This window comes from Ovis aries, chromosome 6 (assembly GCF_016772045.2).
Source record: "Ovis aries strain OAR_USU_Benz2616 breed Rambouillet chromosome 6, ARS-UI_Ramb_v3.0, whole genome shotgun sequence".
Lineage (NCBI taxonomy): Eukaryota > Metazoa > Chordata > Mammalia > Artiodactyla > Bovidae > Ovis > Ovis aries.
This window is the reverse complement of record NC_056059.1, coordinates 17,609,035-17,633,918: the sequence shown is the minus strand read 5'-3', so window position 1 is coordinate 17,633,918 and position 24,884 is coordinate 17,609,035. Positions and strand designations below refer to the sequence as shown.

Sequence of the window (24,884 nt, the reverse complement as noted above, 5' to 3'; positions counted from 1 at the left end):
TAAATGGAGTATAATTTAAAAATACAGAATCATCTTGTATGCCTGAAACTAATTTTGTATACCTGAAATTAATATAATATTGTAAATCAACTCTACTTCAAATAAAAAAACTTTTTTAAGTCAGAGCCAAGTCTACCCAAGAAGTACTGTACTTACCAGAATGGCATAGTTTGAAAACCTCAAGGCAGAACTAATGAACACGTGAGACCTTCTCCAGCATTTTTCAGGTTATAACTAGAGAATAGAGGGTTTTGGAAGGGCTTTTCTCTCTAGTGGTGAAAATGGGAGAATGGGCATCTCAGGGTAGCTCCTGATTCTTGGAGAAGCTGGTTCACAGTAAGAAAGAAGAAAGGCAGGCAGAAAGAAGTGAAAGTGGGTGCGGAGAGGAGTTCTGTGGCATTGAGTCCTCTCTGATGCGGTGACACCCAGCTCTTTCTGCTTTTTGATTCCATCCACAGCCTACTTGGCCTTTTTGCCAAACTAGATTGAGGGCATGTTTTGTCATTTCCAAACCGGAGTCCTGATTTTGCTGTGCGATCGTTTTTATTTTTCAGTGTTTTTCTATCCCTCTTGAGATGAAGTCTTTGTAGACAACCATTGTATACATAAGAATAGTGTGAAGTTGCTCAGTCGTGTCTGACTCTTTGCGATCCTGTGGACTGTAGGCCACCAGGCTCCTCTGTCCATGGGATTTCCCAGGCAAGAATGCTGGAGTGGCTGCCATTTCCTTCTCCAGGGGATATTCCTGACCCAGGGATCAAACCCGGATCTCCCTCATTGCAGGCAGATGCTTTAACCTCTGAGCCACCGATGTCAAAAAAAAAAAAAAAGAATGGAGGTGTCAACAATTGGAAGATGTGCCTGAACCTCTTCCAAAGACTCTAAGACTTCCCGACCAGGGTATTTACAAGGTTTGAAACCCTGATGTCATTAATTCTGTCCATGCCTCTCATCCCTGGCATTCTCAGACACTGTCTCCTTGGACACCTCTTAGATCTTGCACTTCATATCTGTCAAAGTGAAAGTGTTAGTCACTCAGTTGTGTCCGACTTTTGCAACCCCACGGACGGTAGCCTGCCAGGCTCCTCTATCCCTGGAATTCTCCAGGTAAGAATACTGGAGTGGATTGCCATTTCCTGCTCCAGGGGGTCTTCCTGACCCAGGGATCAAACCCAGGTCTCCTGCATTTGAGGCAGATTCTTTACCATTTGAGCTACTGGGCAAGTCCTCATACCTGTCAAGTTGTTGTCAATACCCAACGCCCAAGTACCAGCCTCTCTTGAGAGAGTTCCCTCCTGTTCCCCGCCTTATCTAAACCTGAATTTTTCCCTAAAGATAATCCAGCCCCTTTTTAACTTCCCCCAAGTTCTTCATTTTTCTAAAATGTGCCTTCATATACATCCTTATTTACAAATGAAGTATCACTCAGATGTCACTGCTTTTACTCAGCTGACAGGATGCTCTTTCCTCTGTCTACATTGAAACCTCAATAACCTCCAACATACAACATTTAATACAATGTATCCCAACAATGGAACATTCAGTATAGTCCAACATACAGCATTCAATCCTGTACAGTCCAACAATGCAACATTCAATACCATACATACCAATTATGCAACTTTAGTGCAACCCACCATACAACATTCAATATGCTATGCAACCTCAGTAGAGTCCAGCGTAAAACAGTGTATTAGAGTTGTTGATTTATCCAGTTCCTCAAAAAACAAAGCATCTTGAGAACAGTGACTATGTCTTTTAAATCCATATGCCCTTAGTAGCTGACACATAGGGGACTTTAAATAAATATTGGAAAAACTAATAGAGGGCATTTTGCTAGATAAAATGTTTCTAAAATCCAAATGTATGGGTTTAAAGATGAGTTGAAAGGTGAGAGTTTGAAAGATGATAAGTAGGTGATACAGACTGAGGACCTAACAAAAGAATAAAATCTCTTGAGAAATAGGACAGACCAGAGATGTCATATGTGACATCTTAAACTAGATGGTAGTTAACATTAGGATAAAATCCTGAAGTTAGAATGAGAGGCCATAGCTTTCCAAGGAAAGAGAAGGGAGCCCAGTATCGCAGCCTCTGAATGCTGACGGCAGCGAAAGGTTTAGGCATGGTTAAAGACAGGAAGTGTGACTAAGCTGTGGTTCCCTAGAAAATAGTTTATGGGGCTTTAGTAAACAAGAGAGTCTAGTTTCAGAAGTAGTTCATAAATTTTTATTCCTTCTTTGTCTTGAAAATCACACACTACACCAGAGGGACTTTGCACAGAAGCACCTACCCCATCCATGATGAAATGTACCTATAACCCTGTACCACAACACCTGAAGACAAAGAATGGAGACAGGATTGGCAGATGACTTCAAAGTGTGGTGGGTGACCGCCCTTAAGTTTCCACAGGGGGAGGTACTAATGGAGTGTGGTACAGTTCTTCCTAAGGAATCCGAAGTACCAGTGATCACAGGAGATAGGGACGCGCCAGAGAGCTGGAAACAGCACTTGCTAGAAGTGCGCATAAACTACAGTTAGACCAGTTCCTTATCACCACCACCCTCCCGGCAGAAAATAGAAAATAGATGCTCTTGAAGAACTTTGGATTTTAGTGACCTCTTGGTCAGCCAGTGATTTGAAGTAGGGAGGGGAGTGAGGGCAGAGGGATATGACCTTGTGCCATGCAAGATGAAAATCTGCCACAATGAGGAGCCTGTGCACTGCAACTGCAGAGTAGCCCCCACTTGCCGCAACTAGAGACAGCCGGAGCGCAGCAACGAAGACCCAGCACAGCCCCCAAACCAAAGAAACCAAGAATAAGGAAGGCATTACATGGTGATAAAAGGAACCCTGTTTTTAACCAGGAAGATAAAATATTTCTAAATTTGAATGTAGCTGACAGTGTTGTCTGGCATATACAACATAGGTACAGAGATATATAAAATTTTTGTGTATTTTAATTATATATTTTAATTCTTAAAATATTATATATATACATATATACACATAACAAAAACATAATTGCAAAAAGAAATTGACAAGTACCATTAGAGCAAAAGATTTTAACGTAAGTATTTGAATAGTTGAGAGATCAGGCGGATAAAAATTTGGTAAGGATAAAGAAGATTTGAGTCTAACAGTTATCTGGCTTTCTTTGCTGGAAAGGACTTTACAGTGGCAGGCTTAGTGTATTTATCACCCATAGTGGATCAGTTTTTAGTGCTCTGGTCCTTCATGTGAAAAAAAGATTTAATAAGGTCATGTAACAATAAGCAAAAATCACTGTCTTTTCCGTTTCTTCTTTAGTTTCAAAATGACAATTTTACAATGCTAAATTTCAATTGTATTGGATACATGTATATGTATGGCTGAGTCCCTTTGGCTGTTCACCTAAAATTATCACAACATTGTTAATTGGCTATACTCCAATATAAAATTAAAAGTTTTTTTTTTAATTTCAAAAAAAGAGGACCTTATACCCAATAATTGCGTATATAAAAATTCTTCCCTACTTTATTTGGAGGTTAATTAAAATTGATCACATTCTAGACTAAAAAGCTAGCCTCATCGATGTAAAAAATCAGCATAAGCCAGTTAACCTAGGTGGCAAAAGAGAATCATAACAGAAGAAGAACTTTATACTTCAAATGCATTGAAGAGACATGCAAACAATACTTGTGGACTGCAGCTAAGGTGGATCTCAAAGGCAACTGTAGAACCTTGAAAAGCGAAAGTGTTAGTCTCTCAATAGTGTCGGACTCCTTGCAACACCGTGGACTGTAGCCCAAGGCTCCTCTGTCCATGGGATTCTCCAGGCAAGAATACTGGAGTGGGTAGCCATTCCCCTCTCCAGGGGATCTTCCCAACCCAGGGGTGTCTCCTGCATTGGCATGCAGATTCTTTACAGTGAGCCACCTGGGAAACCCTTTTAGAGCCTTCACTATCCTTTATTAGGATAAAGGTCTGAAAATTAGTGGGCTTCCCTGGTGGCTCAGTGTTAAAAGAATCCTGCATGCAGGAAATGAGGGTTTGATCACTGGGTTGGGAAGATCCCCTAGTCCATGGGGTCCCAAAGAGTTGGACACAACTTAGCAACTAAACAACAGCAACAATATACAGTAAAACAGACTAGAAAACCTGTAAATGGAGCTGCCTGTATACAGCAAATGTGTGACAGAGGAAGTGGTGTAGATCAGCAGGGGAAAGGAGAAGCTGTTCCATTAATGCTGCTTGAATAACAGATTATCAAAATAGGGGGTAAAGTGGATTCCTTCTTCACAACAAGTAGGAATACCTAACATAAGTGTAAACTCCAGGTAGGCTATAGAGACCTAAATGTCAGAAAGCAAAATGTTTTAATTTTACACGAAAATAGTTGTATTTATGAACCTGTGGTAGGAAAAGATTTTTAAAATAAGATACACAGAATAAACCACCAAGAAAAGATTGGTAAATGGAACTACCTTCATATTTAAAACTTGTTTATCAAGTAGTAGCATGAAAACATGAAAAAAGCAGTTCACGTGATGGAAGACAATATCTGCTTTGCATGTAGAATATATAAGAAGAAAATTGCACAGTTTATAAGTACAAATCACAGAATAGGAAACTTGGGCAATAGCCATATGAGAAGCTGTTCCAACTCACTGTAACAATCAGGGACATGCAAATAAAAATCAGATGAGATACATTTCAGCCCTATGATTGGCAAAAATAAAATGTTGATAACTGCCAAGCGATGGCAGCTATTTGATGAGATCGTTAATATACTTCTGGTAGGCACACTTTTGGGGTCTTCTCCACTTTGGAGAGGAGTTTGGCCATACCTAGTCACACTGAAGGTGTGCAATTTTATGACACATCAATGTACTGTTAGCAATCTTTTCAAAATTCTGATGGAGGGGGAAAGGTACAGTTAATACATTTGCTGAAAATCTTTAGAAATTTGTCTCTGATGAATTCCTTTCCCAGGAAACTACTAGAGGATAGGCTTCAACAAAATACAGTAGTGAAAGAAGAAAAAGACATAGATTCCAGGGAAATGGGTTCAACACAGGAGGGTCCAAAAAGTTTCTACTCTGCGCTACAACACTTCATTTGTGTTCAGTTCTTTCTGACCCCATGGACTGTAGCCCAGCAGGCCCCTCTGTCCATGAGATTCTCCAGCCAAGAATATTGGAGTGGGTTGCCATGCCCTCCTGCAGGGGATCTTCCCGACCCAGGGATCAAACCCATGTCTCATTGGTTCTTTACCACTAGCACCACCTGGGAAGCACCCCCCACCCCAAAATTTTGTAGATGATGACAAATGGAAGTCATAAAACACCTAAACAAAAGGCCTAGAAAGAATATCATATTTGAGCAGATGTGTGGAAGATTCCAGGCAGGAAAATGAACCTGATAAATCATTCAGAACGTTTGACCATGTGGCTGCTTTTTTATTGAGAATCGTTTTACATAGACAGGCTTAACCACTGCGAGAGGTCTTTATTTCATTCTCAGCTGTATTCACAGCATCCCAGTGTCTGGTACATAGTAGGCATTCAGAAATATTTGTTAAGTGAATGAAGCATGTCCTTGAAGGCAGCAAGAATGAAGTAGATGAAAAATGGGAAGGAAGGAGGAGAACTGGCTGAAACAATAAAGCACACCATGGAAAAGAGGAGGATGAAATAAGTGAGAGGAAGCAAGGAATATTTGAGAAGAGTTTGATACAACATCTGAGAGGATGGTGAAAGATGTATGACGGAAGTGAGAATCAAATAAGATGTGGTTGTGAATGTCCTAGAGTTCAGATGCTTGTAAATTCGGGCTGTTTGCAACAACAGGCATTTTAGATTACTTGCCAGTTCTTTGATCCAAGCTTTGATGAGCAGTGTTCTAATTCAGTTGGGTCACTGATTTATTCAGCTAATATTTAACAGGCTCCTCCTCTGTATGTAGCACTGTGTCAGAAGTTTGGATTTTAATGATGAGCAAACTCGGAGAAGACAATGGCAGCCCACTCCAGTACTCTTGCCTGGAAAATCCCATGGACGGAGGAGCCTGGTGGGCTGCCGTCCATGGGGTCGCTGAGGGTCGGACACGACTGAGCGACTTCACTTTCACTTTTCACTTTGATGCATTGGAGAAGGAAATGGCAACCCACTCCAGTGTTCTTGCCTGGAGAATCCCGGGGACGGGGTAGCCTGGTAGGCTGCCGTCTATGGGGTCACGCAGAGTCGGACACGACTGAAGTGACTTAGCAGCAGCAGCAAACTCAGATATTGTCCCTGCCCTCCTGTGCACTGTGTTACTGTGCTTCTTCTTCTGTTCATAATGTTTAGAATATGGGTGTACCTAGCTTGAGACATTTTCTAAGTCTGGGTTCACTTTAAGAAAATAAGATTTTGAAATTTATGTAACTCTAGAAATCGAGTCTTGTTTTCTCTTATTTCACCCGGAGTTGTTATAATAAGCTTTTTAGCAAAGGTTTCTAATGAAATTAGGTATGATTTTTGTTATTAGAAACATACACTATCTGGACAGCTAAAGTTTGCCAGGCGTTCTTCTTGGCTGGTGGTCCTTATCTATACATATACAAGCTTTGCACAAGTGGCTTGAGAAATACAAGTCCACTTCATGGTTGGTCCTCGTCAGTATTAAATCAAGCTTTGCTGTCTCACCTTCTTTCCTTGGTTTCCTTTTGCAGGGATTGTATTTGCACGTTATGGTCCAGTCTGGAAACAACAGAGGAAGTTCTCTCATTCAACTCTTCGTCATTTTGGCTTGGGAAAGCTTAGCTTGGAGCCCAAGATTATCGAGGAGTTCAAATATGTGAAAGAGGAAATGCAAAAGCACGGAGAAACCCCTTTCGACCCTTTCCCCGTCGTCAACAACGCCGTCTCTAACATCATTTGCTCTTTGTGCTTTGGTCGGCGCTTTGATTACACCAATAGTGAATTTAAGAAAATGCTTAATTTTATGTCACGAGCATTAGAAATTTGTCTGAACACCCAGCTCCTCCTGGTCAACATATGCTCCTGGCTCTATTACCTTCCTTTTGGACCATTTAAGGAATTAAGACAGATTGAAAAGGATTTAACCATTTTCCTTAAAAAAATCATCAAAGACCATCGAGAGTCTTTGGATGTAGAGAACCCTCAGGACTTCATCGACATGTATCTTCTCCATGTGGAGGAGGAGAAGAAAAATAATAGCAGTAGTGGTTTTGATGAAGATTACTTATTTTATATCATTGGCGATCTCTTCATTGCTGGCACAGATACCACAACGAACTCTTTGCTTTGGTGCCTCCTGTATATGTCACTGCACCCCAACATTCAAGGTAATAAACAGATGTTTCCTTTATTCATGGCAAAACCAGGATATTTAAATCAGGATCAACAACCTTGGTGATCCTGTGGCTCCTATCAATAAGCAACGTCTTCAGGCTGGAAAACAAAATGGAAATGCTTGCATCTCATAGGGAATTGGTAAGGTGTTAACAGTGAAACTCCAAGATTCTAGACAGTGGCACTAAGGTCACAGCTTGCATGCATCTGTGTTAAATCTCTACAGGTCTGATTCTGTGTGAAATCTAGGGTGAAGAAAGAACTTTAGAGAAGACTCTTTTAGAGTTGAAGAGTATCATAATCATCTGAACCCATCCATCTTTCTTGAAAATGAGACCAGAGGCCCTGAGTTCTGTGATTTTCACAAGGTCACAGAGCTAGTTCCACCACATCAATACCAGTAGGTAGTGAATGTCAGTGGAAGGACAGGGGGAAGAAGTGTATTCATTTTCCATTCCTCCTACAACAAATAACCACACACTTAGTGACTTAACACAAATTTGTTGTCTTAGAGTTCTGTACATTAGAAGTCTGACACTGTCTCAGTGAGCTAAAATCAAGACATTGGCAGGGCTGCGTGCCTTGCTGGATACTCTGGAGGAGAATCCATCTCCTTGCCATTTCCAGCTTCCTTGGCTGGTGGCCCCCTTGCTCCCATTTTGAAGTCAGCAATCTTGTATCTCTCCGGCCGTTTTTTCGTAGTCACATCTCCCTCTGACTCTAAACTCAACTGGGAAAAGTTCTCCAATTTTAAAACCCATGTAATTAGTCTGGGCACGCCGAGAAAATCCAGCATAATCTCCCCAGCTCAAGGTCCTTCATTTAATCAAAGTCCCTTTACCATATAAGATAGCATATTCACAGGTTCTAAGGGATTATGGACATCTTGGGGGACCATTGTCTGACTACTGTAGATGGGATTTTGCCTACCTGCGTTCATTAACTATTGATGAGTAGCAAATTATCCCAAAATTTAGCATCTTAAAAGAACAACCATTCATTATGTCATATAATTTCTGAGGATCAGGAATTTGGAGCAGCTTAATCTGGATGTTCTGCATAGGATTTCTTATGAAATTATAATCAAGATGTTGGCCGGGGCAACAAATACCTGTAGACTTGACTAGGACCCTCTAGCAAGATGGTTCACCCACATGACTGCTGGCGGGCCTTGTCCTTCAGACCTTGACTTGGCTGCCAGGTTCTCCCAGAGTGAATGACCCGAGAGCGGGTGGTCCAGACAGAAGCCATGGTGGTCAACTAGCCAAGCTCAGAAGGGTCATACCGTCACTTCTGCCTATTCTGTCGGTCCCAGAGACCAGTTTGGTATAAAGTGGGAGGGGACGGCACAAAGATGTGACCACCAAGAGGTGAGGTCACTGGGGGTCGTGTTGAGCTGTCACACGTCATCACAGGTAAAAGCTTAGAGAGCCAGTTCAAAGTTGATACGAGAGAGTGATTCAGACTGGTCCTGAATCCAGTGCACCTTCCCCTTGGCCCCTCTGTCTGCTCTGCCATGCTCCGTTAAGAGTCCCAGGCTGGTACAGAGTCCCTGGGACCAGCTGCCTCTACTGGGATATCTGACCGGTGCTCCACTTCACGGAGGCTGTCAGCTTCTACTGCTGACTTCCCAGCTGTGCGGGTGTGGTGATGGGAAGTGAGCATGGGAGGGCAGTCTCTCCTGGCTTATCCTTTGGATTCTGCTTTCCTTTTTTTTTTTTTTGGTATAGAAAAGGTTCATGAAGAAATTGCAAGGGTCGTTGGTGCTGACCGCGCCCCCTCCCTCACTGACAAGGTGCGGATGCCCTACACAGAAGCCACCATCATGGAGGTGCAGAGGCTGAGCACCGTGGTGCCGCTCTCCATCCCTCACATGACCTCAGAGAGAACAGGCAAGTCCAGAGCCTTCCTCCTTGGAATGCTCTTGAGGGGAACCCAGCCCCTTCACCCGGAGGACCTGAGGTGAGGGTGCAGCGGGGGGTCGGCATGGTCATGGATAGTCAAATGTCCAGGGGATGCTTCAGCCTCACTGTCCCTGTTTGCTGTGCTGGCTGGTGTTCCAGCACTGCCTGTCTGGTAAATGGCTCTCTAGCCTTCAAAGCATGCTCATGTACACTGGTCAGGCAAATTCTGCTAGCCCTTTAAGGTGGCTGTATTGGCAGATACAATAATTAACAAAGGTCCCGCTCAGTCCTCCTGTTCTTGGAGGTCTGAAGAGCTAGCCTAAATTTGGAATTAAGGAGTTCAACTGGGAATTACCCTGCATCGTTTTTAACAATTCTGCAACTGAAGCACAAATGGCGAAGAATTAGAAGAGCCCACCTGCTTCTGAGGGCACATGTTTCAGCCTCTCACCTACAGTGACGTACAGGCACTCAGACTGTAAATGTCCTTCATAGCCAGGAGTTGTCCTCTGGAGACAGCCTGTGATGAAATGGGCTTACATCTACTTACAAGACAATTGTAGGAGGCAATCACTTATAAACGACATTGGATCACTCAACAGTTTGGTGGAAATTAGATACGAAGTATGTGCGGCATCTTTGGGGCATTGTTTAAAGTACATATGGTCTTGTCAGCTGGTAAGAGCCGGTGCTGACATCCTGTTATATCCCTTCGGTTTACCTTCTTCATTGCATTGTTGTGTGGACGTAAAAGACTCTGTGAGCTGTAAATTATATATAAGAATTACTGTAGTCTGAAGTGAACTGAAAGTTGCTCAGTCATGTCCAACTCCTTCGACCCTGTGGACTGTAGCCTGCCAGGCTCCTCTGTCCATGGAATTCTTCAGACAAGAATGGAGTGGGTAACTGTTCCCTTCTCCAGGGGATATTCCCAACCCAGGGATCAAACACAGGTGTCCTGCGTTGCAGGGCAGATTCTTTACCATCTGAGTTTAGTTGTTATGTCCGACTCTTTGTGAACCCATGGAGCGTGGCTGCCAGGCTCCTCTGTCCATGGGATTCTCCACTCAAGAATACAGAAGTGGGTTGCCATGCCCTCTTTCAGGGGATTTTCCCGACCCAGGGATCGAACCTGTGTCTCGTGCATTGGCAGGTGGCTTCTTTACCACTGAGCCACCGGGGAGGAATTTATAATTTTGGGGGACAGTTTACTTGACATGCCACATGATTTCTATTTTAATGTTTCTGTTAATTATAATTTTTAATGGTTTGATTGAATTTATTAACTCAATATGCATCAGAGCAGCTCCTGTGCTCTGTCTTAGGCTGGGTCCAGGGATCATGTGGCGGAGAAGGCAATGGCACCCCACTCCAGTACTCTTGCTTGGAAAATCCCATGGGCGGAGGAGCCTGGTAGGCTGCAGTCCATGGGGTCCGCAAAGAGTCAGACACGACTGAGAGACTTCACTTTCACTTTTCACTTTCATGCATTGGGGAAGGAAATGGCACCCCACTCCAGTGTTCTTGCCTGGAGAATCCCAGGGATGGCGGAGCCTGGTGGGCTGCTGTCTATGGGGTGGCACAGAGTCAGACACGACTGAAGCAACTTAGTAGCAGCAGCAGCAGCAGCAGGGATCATGTGGAGACGATAACAGTTAATAAGGTCTTTTCCCTGCCCTCAAAGGACCTGAAAGTTTACTCTCAGCAGGTTAAGAACCTAGATACATAACTAGCTCTTTTTTTTTTTTTTTTCAAACAGTGATGTTTACTGAGAGCTATTAGTAAAAGCATGTTGAATGATTCTGTGGTTTTGTTCTGTTTTAGTGCTCCAAGGGTATACCATTCCTAAAGGCACAATAATATTACCCAACCTATGGTCAGTACACAGAGACCCAGCCATCTGGGAGAAACCAAATGATTTCTACCCTGATCGATTTCTGGATGATCAAGGACAACTTATTAAAAAGGAAACGTTTATTCCTTTCGGGATAGGTCAGTTAAACTTTTATTTTCTTAATGGTATAATTAAGAAAGAAGTAGAACCAGAAGAATCTTTTATTATTTCATGATATTGTTTTAAAAATGTGTCTTTCTTGACAAGCCAATATATGAGAGAAATAATTTAGATAATGCATTTCCACTGTGTTCATTTCATATTTAAAAAAATGAAAGCAGTTGATTTTAAATCATTAAATGTGACTAGAAATCTTCCTTTTTGAGTTGTCCAGGTGATTGCTTAAGTCCCAGAGACCAATTAGAGTTAAGAGCAGCTTTCAACCTGCCTGAACGATGGGTGAGAGGGTGGGATCTCTGATCTCAGCAGTTACTCTTTTAGGTTCCTAGATGAGGGCAGGGAGGCTTCTTTCTATAGAAAAGGAATGCTCCAGAGATTCTCAAGTGATGTCTCTGCTCTTCAATCTTCCAGGTAAGAGCAGGGAAAGAGAAAAGTAGGTATGGAGGAGACGAGGTAGCCCTCCTTGTTGGGTCCGTCTCCAGTTTCTATCTAGGATGAGCATAGATTTTTGGGAGTAGGAGTTAGCTAAAATGTGAACTTGGTAAAAATTCTGATAGACTGTGGGAAACCCTGGGGTATATGTGGCAATTTTATTTCAAACCTCTCTGTGTCTGCCTTTAAAACACTCAATTTAGAGTTTTTGTATAAATGTATCCCTTTTGAGGTAGGAAAAGGGGTGGTCTTGTAATCCCTTTTTTCTGGTCTTATTTTTAGGGAAGCGAGTGTGTATGGGAGAGCAGCTGGCAAAGATGGAGCTGTTCCTGATGTTCGTGAGCCTAATGCAGAGTTTCACGTTTGTTTTGCCTAAGGACTCCAAACCAATCCTGACTGGGAAATATGGCCTAACTTTAGCCCCACATCCATTTAATATAATCATTTCAAAGAGATAAAGAACATCTCCATGAAAAGATGGTGCAGAAAATGTAAATACACATCCTTGTAAACAGATGCTTCCTTCTATAATTGACAGTGGATCTGGAAACTCTGAAAATCTAGGCTGGGCTCAGATCAGAGAGAGATTGGAAAGAGGGTTGAACATGTGGGACTTTTCCTTTTGAGGGAGCTGGTTCCTCTGCAGGAAACTTCAGCCATTTCTATAATGCATGTGACTTGGGGGATTGCGACCAAAGTAGTGGATGGGGAAGAAGGCGATACGGATTTTTATGCCCAGTGGGCTCCACCAGTGGGCATTTCATTTCATCTCTCAGTGCCTCAGTCTTTCCACATGGAAGGTAGTGGTCACAGAACCTGCCTTATATCTTGGCATGCGTGTGTGCGTGCTAAGCCACTTCGGTTGTCTCCGACTCTGTGATCCTATGGACTGCCCCCCCAGGCTCCTGTGTCCATGTGATTCCCCAGACGAGAATACTGGAATGGGTCGCCATTCCCTTCTCCAGGGGATCTTCCAGACCCACAGATCAAACCTGGGTCTCCTGCGGCTCCTGCATTGCAGGCAGACTCTTTACCACTGAGCTACTGCAGACACTCATCTCGGCGTGAACGGTGGTCAAATGCCTCATATCCTTTCTGACATCACTAAGATGCTGTTAAGTTCTGGAGAACGAATCCGGGAGAAGGAAGACCTACCTGTTTAAGACCCATGGCAACCTGAAAGTGGCATTCAGACGTTAATAGTTCATCAGAGAAGGATGTGGGCTTGAGAGATAATGAACTAGAACTTACCTTGGAACAGAGCTTATGTCCGTTTTAGGGGACTTGGTATCATTACCCTTTTACGATTTTAGTTTTTGCTCTTTGTAGACATAGGATGAAGAGAACCCTTGTTCAGTATGTTGAGGAATGGATATGGTCTGAGTGTATATGTCTGCCTTCTATTTCAACTACATGAAGAGTAAGCCTGGATGAAGAAGTGGCTTCATGGCAGGATTCCTTTCTGCTGTCTTTACCCACAAGGATGTAGCTCTAGCTTGTAACTTGAGCCCTGAAGAGTGAGCTCAGGAATTTTGATACTGGGATTTATAAGGGAAGGATTCGAGCTGTACTGAACGTTCCTTTCCTGTTCTTCCTTCCTGCCAGTAGGCCTAACATATCTCATCCTTGAAGACTCGCAAAGACAGGAAGGCATTCTTTTGCTTATTAAGATAACTAAATTGTTTCTTAATAAATAAGCTCCTTCTGAAAGAACAGTTCTCGAAAAAGGCAACACCCTCTTTCAGGAGGTGTTTGGAAATATGGGGGTGTGTTTTCAGTTATCACAATCATGGGGGTTTGCTGCCACAAAGCCAGGATGATCAGTGTCTGAGCAGTCCTAGACAATGGAGAGCAGACCTGTCCACAGAGAACGTGCTCCAGAAGTGGCCATGCCTTTGCTTTATTCTCCCAGCATTCTCCGTATATAGAAGGAATCGTGATACAACGTGAGCAGCTGTCCTTTTTGAGCCTTCCTCATCCTGGCACCATACTTTATGCTTCGGTCGGATACTTATGTAATTCTTACAGACTGTCCAGTCACAGGATGATATTTTGTAGCTGATGAAGCTCAAGCTTAGAAAAGCTAAGGACTTCCTGTAGTTATTAATAAGAAGTACCGCTGTTTGTTTCACACCTACCAGTTTATAACAGGAGAGTTCTTCCTGTGCCACTTCTTGGTACTTCCTCCACTAGGTCCCATAGCAGCCTATCTCTCTGCATTTTCAACATGGATAAACGAAATACAGGCCAATCTTTAGGTGCCTTGAGCATTTTTTGTTAATTAAAATAGAAAACCTAATGAATGAAACGCCTAGGCACTGTGAATGAGTGGAGAGTTTGTCGTGTAGATCTTGGATGGATGGTGTGGATTACCCTGCGTAGTGAGCAGGGCAGTTTGCTCCTCGTTTGGAATTGCATATGCTTTGGAATTGCACTATTAACTTTGCATTAGCAAATTTATTACTCCTCGATTTATAAATACATTTTCAGTATTCCCTAAACAGTTTGCAGCTAATTTGAGAAAAAAAAATTATTCTGTGAGAGTATGTTGAAATGTTTATTAAACTTTAAAACATAATGCCTTAAACTGTAGCACTTTAAAAACATCTGTTAATGGCAAATCACTGCAAAGACTGTTAGTGCTTTCCTCCCATGTGTTGATGTTTTACGATTTTGTACTTTATGATTTACTTGAAGTGTAAAAAAAAAAAAACTTTGTTTTATAAGTCTGCCTGATACCTACTTTTAGTCCTCATCATGAACATAATTTTTGATGTTTTTATTAAACTTTTAATTTTAACTAAGTGTCACTTCTGGGTTTTGGGGGTTTTTGAGTTGCTAAGCAAAATTCTCTTTACCAGATGTCAAGTTAGGAAGTGGAAGAGGGAACAGACCTCCAGAAAGAGAGAGATGGCCACATATAAGCATGATCTCCAGGCAGGAGGATAATTCTTTTAAAATATGCTTTTACACAGTTACTCTCAGGGCTGTCTTAAAGCCCACGTTTATTATTTCCCACATCAAAATCCAGCATGAGTTGAAGGATGGATGAATCTGTACAAGCCCATGGTGGCAAAGTATCAAGGGCTTGTCTCAGTTCCACTTAGCTCAGGAAGACGAGTTTTTAAAATACCCCACCCTATGGATTTTTCCTCTAGATGAGCCCACTGCCAGCCTTTTTCCATGGCCCAGTCTTTCTCCTACAGGTTACAGCTCAGAGGTCACCTCCTCAGGCACAGCTTCCACTAAAGTCTAATCTAAAGTGGCCTTTCCCGAGAAATCTTTGCTATAGACTGAATGTTTGTGTCCCTTGCCAAGAATTCATTAGTTGAAATCTGATCCCCCGTGTGATGGTATTTGGAAGTAGAATCTTTGGGAGGTGATTATGTCACGAGAGTGGAGCTCTCATGAATGATTAGGGTCCTTATAAGAGCCCGAGAACTGCCTGGTCCCTTCTGTCACATGAGAACGCGATGCAGAGACAGCCGTCCATGAACCAGGAAGCAGGCTCTTACCAGACAGCAAATCTGCAGAGGCCTTGAGTCTGGACTTCTTGCCTCCAGAAGGGCTTCCCTCGTGGCTCAGTGGTAAGGAATCTGCCTGTCAATGTAGGAGATGCAGGCTTGATCCCTGGGTCAGAAGATCCCCTAGAGACGGAAACGGCAACCCACTCCAGCATTCTTGCCTGGGAAATCCCATGGACCAAGGACCCTGGTGGGCCACAGTGTCACCAGAGTCAGACACGACTTAGCGACTAAACAACAGCCTCCAGAACCATACGAAATAAAATTTGTAAGAATCTCAAGTCTATGGTGTTTTTGTTATAAAACCATAAATGGATAAAATACTTCCTAACTTATCACCCAGTTTATTTCCTCCAGAGACCTCCTCGTTATTTACAGTTACCCTGTTTATTAAAATCCTCAGTTTCCATCATCTCTTCCACCTCTGGCCAGAGGACCATTGATGCAAAAGTTTTCAATTTTGATGAAGTCCAGTCAGTCTATTTTTTCTTTTGTTGCCTGGGTCTTCAGTGTCATATCCAAGAAATCACTGCCAAATCCAATGTCATGAAGCTTTTCCCCTGTTTTCTTCTAAGAGTTTTATAGTTTTAGCTTTTATGTGTAGGTCTTTGATCCATTTTGAATTGATTTTTGTATTTGGTATAAGGTAAGTGTCTAACTTTCATGCATGTGGATAACAATTTTCCCAACGCTATTTGTTGAAAAGGCTGTCTTCCCCAATTAATGATCTTGATACTTTTGTCCAAAATTGTTTGACCTTATACACAAGGATTTATTTCTTGGTGGATACTACCTTTTTTTCTTTTTCTTTTTTTCATTGTCTTTTTATTTTGGCTGCATAGTGCAGCATGCGGGATCCTAATTTCCTGACTAGGGATGAAATCTGCAACTACTGCATTGGAAGTGTGGGGGCTTAGCCACTGGACCACCGGGAAGTCCCTGGATACTACTTTTAAAGTAATGAATCACTAGACAGTTTTGTACTAAAGCCAGAATATTCAGAAGAATCAATGAAACAAAATAGCATATCCTCTTGTGTATAAAAGTAGCAGCATGCGGTTGTTCAGTCACTCAGTCGTGTCCAACTCTTTGCAACTCCATGGACTGCAGCATACCAGACTTACCTGTCCTTCACCATCTCCTGGAGTTTGCTCAGATTCATGCCCATTGCATCGATGATGCCATCCAACCATCTCATCCTTTGTTGCCCCCTTCTCTTCCTGCCCTCAATTCTTCCTAGTATCAGGGTCTTTTCCAATGAGCCAGCTCTTTGCATCAGGTGGCCAAAGTATTGGAGGTTCAGCGTCAGTCCTTTCAATGAATATCAGGGTTAATTTTCTTTAGGATTCACTGGTTTGATCTCTTTGCTATCCAAGGGACTCTTCAAGAGTCTCCTCTGGTGTCACAGTATGAAAGAACAAAATATTTTAAAAACCAGTGCTGGGCAATTGGTTGTTGCTGTGTGCCTGCTCAGTCATGTCCACTCTTTGTGACCCCGTGGACTGTAGCTTGCCAGGCTCCTCTGTCCATGGAATTTTCCAGGCAAGAGTGCCGGGCTGGGTTGCTGTTTCCTTCTCCAGCGGGTCAAACATGCATCTCTGCGTTTCCTGCATTGTCAGGTGGATTCATTACCACTGGCGCAACCTGGGAAGGGCAATTGGTTAATTGCTTAGAAAATTAACTCTTCCCTCTTTTCCAAACACCCAGATTCATCCCAAGAGGCCTAATAAGTAAAAATAATATATTTGTATGTGTTCCTGAAATATCTGATACGGGAATGGGAAGCGACTTTTCCAAGCATAAAAAAGTTACGGACATTTTGAAACTCATACAGAAGTTAAGGTCAAATCTTGCTTCATCTATACTATCCCACTTCCGACCAGCCTCATTCTGTACTGATTTATTATGAAGCAAGTCTCAGATGCATCACACGAGCATATGCATCATGTAAAACATGTCTTGCAAGGATGGCTCATCCCGAGTTGTAGTTTTATTTCAAAGAAATATTGACAAGGGGTATAGGTGCCACAGCAGTAAAGAATCCACTTGCCAATGCAGGAGACACAGGTCCAATCCCTGGGTCAGGAAGATCCCCTGGAGAAGGAAATAGCAACTTATTCCAGTATTCTTGCCTGGAAAATTCCACAGATAGAGGAGCCTAGCAGGCTACAGTCCCTGGGGTTACAAAGAGTCAGACATGACTGAGCACAGCACAGCACAAATATACTGACAAATAGCCCAAGAAAATATTTTAGAATGTCAGACCAGAAGACTATGGTGAAGTTATTTTTCTCAAACATGTTTAAAGTTAAATTACTAATGCAACAATGAAAAGAATACTACTAAATGACCTATATCTTATAGTTCCTTCTTATTCAGATTTACTACTCAGTTTTCTTTAGGTTGTGCCTCATTTAAAAGAAAATTTTCCATGACAAATATACCAATTTGGCATTTCTAATACATGACACTAAAGATGGAAGTTCCACCACTGAAAACTCTCTTCTCCCATTATACCCCACTTGGCAGCATTTGTTCTCATTGTGCTTTTTTCCAATCTGAGTTTGTTTAGCAATCCTCTTCCTACCTGAAATGCAAAGACTTGTAGAGGGTTGTTGATTATTATAGTTTTTGAAAGATATCTTCCAAGGATATTTGGTCCTTTCCTTGTATACAAACTCATGTTTATGGGAAAGCCGGTGCTTCAACATAAAAATAAAAACAAATTAACCAAAACTTCAATAAAGCTGTTATTGTAAAGGGAGAGAGAGAGAAACAGTCTAGAGTCATGCCATACGTGACTCTAGACTGGATTAAGTACTAGAAGAAAAAAAAACTATAAAGGACATTACTGGATCAATTAACTAAACTGGATTACACGTGCCCAAATAGATAGAAATGTTGTATCAATATTAAATTTACTAAAGTTGATTACTATCATTATGTAAGAGAATCCCCCTATCCCTAGGAAACATGCATTGAAATATCATAAAGGACAGTGATGTATGTAACTTACATTTAAACAGTTCAGAAATTATTCATCCTATATATATAAAATATCTATTATAGATAAACATATAGACAATTGATAAAGCAGTTTGGTAAAATACTAGCAATAGGTAAATATGAGTAAGAGGTATATGGGTTTCTTTGCACTGTTCTTGCAACTTTTCTATAAGTTCAATTATTTCTAAACAAAAAAACAAAAGAACATGAGTGTGATTATGATTCTCATAAAAACATCTACTCTGATCTGGCCGCTGCCTACCTTTCCAATCTCATCTTCATTCACCCGAAAGTTCCCTGGGCTTTTGTTATCCCTCCTGCGTTAATTGTATTTCCAGACCACTCTCTATTCTTCGCTCCTTTACAGGCTATGTATCCATTTTTCTGTCTGAAACATCTTTATAACACATTCTCTGCTTGAAAACCTTCTAATCATCCTCAGTACTCTGCTGTAACATATCCATCATGATGAAGTAGGTTAGGACACTGGTTATGAGCAACAACTTTGCACTCGGGTAGCCTGGGGTTCAACACCTGGCTCTATGCTCTCTCCCTATCACACATCAGGCAAGTTATTTTCTGCTCTAGGCTTCAGTCATCCCATATGTGAAACATATACATTATGAAATATACATTATGAGTATAATTATATATAATTATGTATTATTATATTAATGTATTATTATATATAATTATATGAATATAATGAATGAATATAAATATACATTATGAAACAGTAACATTAGACTGATGGGAGTGGATGAGAAGATACACATCACATGCTTGACACAGAGCCTGGCAAATTAAGCACTCGTTAAATGCTTGTTTTACCCTTGCTTCCTCCCCTTCAATAAAATAATAAATAAATAAATACCTGGCTCTGAAACTCTCAGAAGTATAGTTAGTCAAAATATATTTTACCCTTCAACTCATTTATAAATATTAGTATATTTATATCAGATAGTTTCCAATTTATAAGCTAAAAAATCAACTTGGTTCTTTGTGGCTAGGATTTAAAAACTCAAAAAAGATGTCCTCTTCATTATAGGGGACTGGAATGCAAAAGTAGGAAGTCAAGAAACACCTGGAGTAACAGGCAAATTTGGACTTGGAATACGGAATGAAGCAGGCAAAGACTAATAGAATTTTGCCAAGAAAATGCACTGGTCATAGCAAACACCCTCTTCCAACAACACAAGAGAAGACTCTACACATGGACATCACCAGATGGTCAACACCAAAATCAGATTGATTATATTCTTTGCAGCAAAAATGGAGAAGCTCTATACAGTCAACAAAAACAAGACCAGGAGCTGACTGTGGCTCAGATCATGAACACCTTATTACCAAATTCAGACTCAAATTGAAGAAAGTAGGGAAAACCGCTAGACCATTCAGGTATGACCTAAATCAAATCCCTTATGATTATACAGTGGAAGTGAGAAATAGATTTAAGGGCCTAGATCTGATAGATAGAGTGCCTGATGAACTATGGAATGAGGTTCATGACATTGTACAGGAGACAGGGATCAAGACCATCCCCATGGAAAAGAAATGCAAAAAAGCAAAATGGCTGTCTGGAGAAGCCTTACAAATAGCTGTGAAAAGAAGAGAAGCGAAAAGCCAAGGAGAAAAGGAAAGATATATAGCAAGAAGAGATAAGAAAGCCTTCTTCAGCGATCAATGCAAAGAAATCGAGGAAAACAACAGAATGGGAAAGACCAGAGATCTCTTCAAGAAAATTAAAGATACCAAGGGAACATTTCATGCAAAGATGAGCTCGATAAAGGACAGAAATGGTATGGACCTAACAGAAGCAGAAGATATTAAGAAGAGGTGGCAAGAATACACAGAACTGTACAAAAAGGATCTTCACGACCCAGATAATCACGATGGTGTGATCACTCATCTAGAGCCAGACATCCTGGAATGTGAAGTCAAGTGGGCCTTAGAAAGCATCACTATGAACAAAGCTAGTGGAGGTGATGGAATTCCAGTAGAGCTATTTCAAATCCTGAAAGATGATGCTGTGAAAGTGCTGCACTCAATATGCCAGCCAATTTGGAAAACTCAGCAGTGGCCACAGGACTGGAAAAGGTCAGTTTTCATTCCAATCCCAAAGAAAGGCAATGCCAAAGAATGCTCAAACTACCGCACAATTGCACTCATCTCACACGCTAGTAAAGTAATGCTCAAAATTCTCCAAGCCAGGCTTCAGCAATACGTGAACCGTGAACTTCCGGTTGTTCAAGCTGGTTTTAGAAAAGGCAGAGGAACCAGAGATCAAATTGCCAACATCCGCTGGATCATGGAAAAAGCAAGAGAGTTCCAGAAAAACATCTATTTCTGCTTTATTGACTATGCCAAAGCCTTTGACTGTGTGGATCACAAGAAACTGTGGAAAATCCTGAAAGAGATCGGAATACCAGACCACCTAACCTGCCTCTTGAGAAATCTGTATGCAGGCCAGGAAGCAATAGTTAGAACTGGACATGGAACAACAGACTGGTTCCAAATAGGAAAAGGAGTACATCAAGGCTGAATATTGTCACCCTGCTTACTTATTTAACTTATATGCAGAGTACATCATGAGAAATGCTGGACTGGAAGAAACAAGCTGGAATCAAGATTGCTGGGAGAAATATCAATAACCTCAGATATGTAGATGATACCACCCTTATGGCAGAAAGTGAAGAGGAACTAAAAAGCCTCTTGATGAAAGTAAAAGAGGATAGTGAAAAAGTTGGCTTAAAGCTCAACATTCAGAAAACGAAGATCATGGCATCTGGTCCCATCACTTCATGGGAAATAGATGGGCAAACAGTGGAAACAGTGTCAGACTTTATTTTGGGGGGCTCCAAAACCACTGCAGATGGTGACTGCAGCCATGAAATTAAAAGACGCTTACTCCTTGGAAGGAAAGTTATGACCAACCTAGATAGCATATTCAAAAGCAGAGACATTACTTTGCCGACTAAGGTCTGTCTAGTCAAGGCTATGGTTTTTCCAGTAGTCATGTATGGATGTGAGAGTTGGACTGTGAAGAAGGCTGAGCGCCGAAGAATTGATGCTTTTGAACTGTGGTGTTGGAGAAGACTCTTGAGAGTCCCTTGGACTGCAATGAGATCCAACCAGTCCATTCTGAAGGAGATCAGCCCTGGGATTTCTTTGGAAGGAATGATGCTAAAGCTGAAACTCCAGTACTTTGCCCACCTCATGCGAAGAGTTGACTCATTGGAGAAGACTCTGATGCTGGGAGGGATTGGGGGCAGGAAGAGAAGGGGACGACCAAGGATGAGATGGCTGGATGGCATCACTGACTCAATGGATGCGACTCTGAGTGAACTCCGGGAGTTGGTGATGGACAGGGAGGCCTGGCGTGCTGCGATTCATGGGGTCGCAAAGAGTCGGACACGACTGAGCGACTGAACGGAACTGAACTGAAGAAGGAAATGAGTGAGTTTAGAGTACTGGGGCCAGGACTTGAGAAGTTAGGTCATTATCCTGTGGGTAAAGTCTTTAAAAGGATGGGAGTGCAGTGATCCAGTTTATAACTTGAGAAATCAGTCTGAGAAGAATGTGAAACATTAACTGGGAGGAAGAGACACTAGTTTCATCAAGGCATGTTATGAATGGGCTCAGCCTATACTTGGGAGACAGTTTGAATAAACGCAGAGGGGGACAAAAGGGAGGAATCCTGGATGGAATCAATAAGGTAGAATTGATGACATGTGACCAACCAACATGGTGGTGAGGGGGAAGGAAAATGCTCTTCGTCGATGACTAAGGCCATCATGAACTGAGATGATGAGTGCAAGAGGAGGCAAAAAGCATCATGGGAGGAGAAAAATAATAGGTTCAAATTTGGTAAGTTACAGTGAAGTAGCTGAGGGGTTTCCAAGCAGAGGTGATCAGTAGACAATTATTAATGGATGTTTCCATTTAGAAGCACGAGTCCACATGCTAGAAATCAGGATGGCATAAAACACATGGCTGTATAGAGTGTTCAGGTGTAAATACTGGAATCACTGTGCAAAACTTACAGTACTGGAGCTAATTAGCAGGAAGGTCTAAAAATATTAATCTGCTTAACCTTAATGATTACATTAATACAACAGTTAAAGCTCCAAATCTAGACATACATATGTGTTACTGGAGCCCACTTCCCCATTTTTTTCCCCTCTAGCAGCAGCAGCACTTTCTAAGGAGTATGAAATTATGAAAGGAGAGACGTTAGAATGGATTCAAATCCGAGCCTAGCCAGTGATTAAGCTGAGTGACATTTAACAAATGCCTTAATCACTCAGAACCTCAGTTTCTTCACCTTTGGAGTTGGATAGCAGTGGTAACCTTAGAGTTGCTATGAAGGAAGGCAAAAAACACAGCGGCCAAGAACATGAGTCCTTAAAACAGACTGTCTTAGGGTTGAATTCTACTGTGCCATTCATTAAGCTGTGTGACTTCAGTTAACTTTCTGAACCTCTCTGGGCCTCAGTTTCCTTACCTGTAAAAAGGGATACCCTTTCCTTTGCTGTTTCTGAATTAATCGGTGACCAGGGCCATGCTTCCCAGTATTCCACTCTTCCTGCAGAGAGAAATGAAGCACCACCCCAAGAACAGGGTGAACGTACAAGTCAAGGACCAGAGAAATTGTTACCAGGTGCCCAGAAGCCCAAGGCTGCACTTAGGAAAAGAATTGCAGTTCTGGCAAAAAGAATGATTCTATTGTAACTGTCATCTGATCAGGACTGGGCAGGAATAGAGGTCAGTGTGGCCTTCCTGGTTCAGAAGAGCATAAATGAGAGTCAGACTCTGAGTGTGATACAGCTGGAAAGATGCCTGAAGCCCAGGTTGTCTGCAGATGGTCATACTCCACACCAGGGACTGAGCAGGACTCCTGATGCTCACTCCAGTGCTCCTTTCTTCACATAATACAGACGGCCTCAGATTTGCTAAAAAATACTGTAGTGGTTGTTCTTTCTTTTCTGAGGAAAGGAAATCAGAAATCTGCTGCTAAGTCGCTTCAGTCGTGTCCAACTCTGTGTGACCCCATAGAAGGCAGCCCACCCGGCTCCTCTGTCTCTAGGATTCTCCAGGCAACAACACTGGAGTGGGTTGCCATTTCAGAGATCTGAAAACGTATCAATTACTCAGGCATTATGTTTTACATTACACACAATAAAGCACTTCCCAGGTGGCACTAGTGGTAAACAAACTGCCTACTAATGAGATCTATGAATTCCATCCATATTGGGAAGATCCCCTGGAGGAGGGCATGGCAACCCACTCCAGTATTCTTGCCTGGAGAATTCCACAGACAGAGGAGACTGGTGGGCTACAGTCCATAGGATCATAAAGAGTTGGACACAACTGAAGTGACTTGGCATTCAAACTCATTAGAAAAATATATGTGGTGATGACAATATGTTTGGCTTAGCATTAGACACAACTTTGAAATAAGAACGAAAATCCACTGAAAGAATCATCTGTGCCTCCTCCTATTCTACCATCCTAGCTTCACCCCTAAACATATCTAATTCTTCATCCTTTTCTCGCGGGCAATATTTTTTACATTCCTACCCGTACATGTGCTGCTTGCTGTGCCTGGAATGCTTTCTTTCTTCATAAATTAATTCACCTGTTCAAGTTACTAGGTTTTCTGTGTAATCTACTCATTTCAATTCTAGTCTTGTTGGTTTTTGCAAGAGGAGTCTGGCAGGCTAGTCAGTAGTGTCCCAAAGATTACGACACGACTGAGCAACTAACATATGCACACACACACACACACACACACACACACACACACTATGGCATTTAATAGACTTTATTTGGATGTGACAGTGTCTTCAGCCAATAATGATCTCCTTAGAAATGTCCCAAGCCTAACCGAATGCTCAACACAAGCACTTCTCCCATATTTTTACAGAATTAGAAATGAGAGGAAAGCAAAGGAATGGTGAAGAAGGGATTCACTATGTAAGTTACTTCCAATAGGAAGAGGCCGACTTTGGATGGTGGTTGGCGAATCGTTATAAAATATTTAAAAATAAATTTAAAAAATTCTGTGTTACTAAGGCACAGTAACTAAAAATTACTCACACGAGAAAATAGGCCTATTGTTATCAGTTACACTACAAAGGTTGCTCTTTGACTAAACTGTCCTCACGTTCGTTCCCTGCATTGATAAAGATGTAAAGTTGAAACGGGCAATTAAAGGTTAAATCTCTTTTGCTTAGTAGGCCTGATTTTTACATTAAAACTCATTTGTCAGTAGACACTGCTTTGGGTGTGAGCACTTTATTTCCTTCCGTTTTTAGCAGGAACAATACGCACCGGGTTAGAATATTCCCTAGACTTGGTTATTTGCTGACGTGAAAGGAAGGTGCTCATTTTTGGTTCCCCCATCACCACTGCCAAATAGCACGTATTTACTCGGCGCCGAGTTATACACGAGGACTAACAGCGAGGAGTCAACAAGGCACCACCACCGACCTCCCCTTACAAGGGGCCCGTAGCTTCTCTGAGTAAACACTTGCCTGGGCCGGTACCCGAGCGCTAACCGCCCCTCCGCGCCTGGCCTGGCGGCGGTGACTGAGTTCACGTCCTCGGCTTCTCCAGAGACCGGCGGCTGCCCGAACCAGCCCAATGGGGCCTGGACGCCGCGCTT

The 24,884-nt window shown here is 42.0% G+C and overlaps 1 protein-coding gene and 1 long non-coding RNA gene across 3 annotated transcripts in view; one reads left to right on the top strand and one right to left on the bottom strand.

The window, feature by feature from the left end:
• Window positions 1-14,487, top strand: part of LOC101120834 (cytochrome P450 2U1) — a 19,835-nt gene extending 5,348 nt beyond the window's left edge. Inside the window, exons 2-5 of one of the 2 annotated variants that reach the window (XM_027970824.3) lie at window positions 6,695-7,330; window positions 9,068-9,229; window positions 11,066-11,233; window positions 11,970-14,487. In XM_027970824.3, coding sequence (XP_027826625.1) covers window positions 6,695-7,330; window positions 9,068-9,229; window positions 11,066-11,233; window positions 11,970-12,145 — 1,142 coding nt within the window. In that variant the 3' untranslated portion in view covers window positions 12,146-14,487. The remainder of the gene's footprint in view (window positions 1-6,694; window positions 7,331-9,067; window positions 9,230-11,065; window positions 11,234-11,969) is intronic. The other variant, XM_042251155.2, reaches the window with a different exon arrangement.
• On the bottom strand, window positions 10,978-24,884 carry LOC132659926 (uncharacterized). Its single transcript, XR_009600989.1, has 4 exons — window positions 24,750-24,884; window positions 22,722-22,798; window positions 17,799-17,913; window positions 10,978-16,855 (listed from the first exon to the last, which is right to left on the bottom strand). It is a non-coding gene; the product is annotated as an uncharacterized LOC132659926 (long non-coding RNA).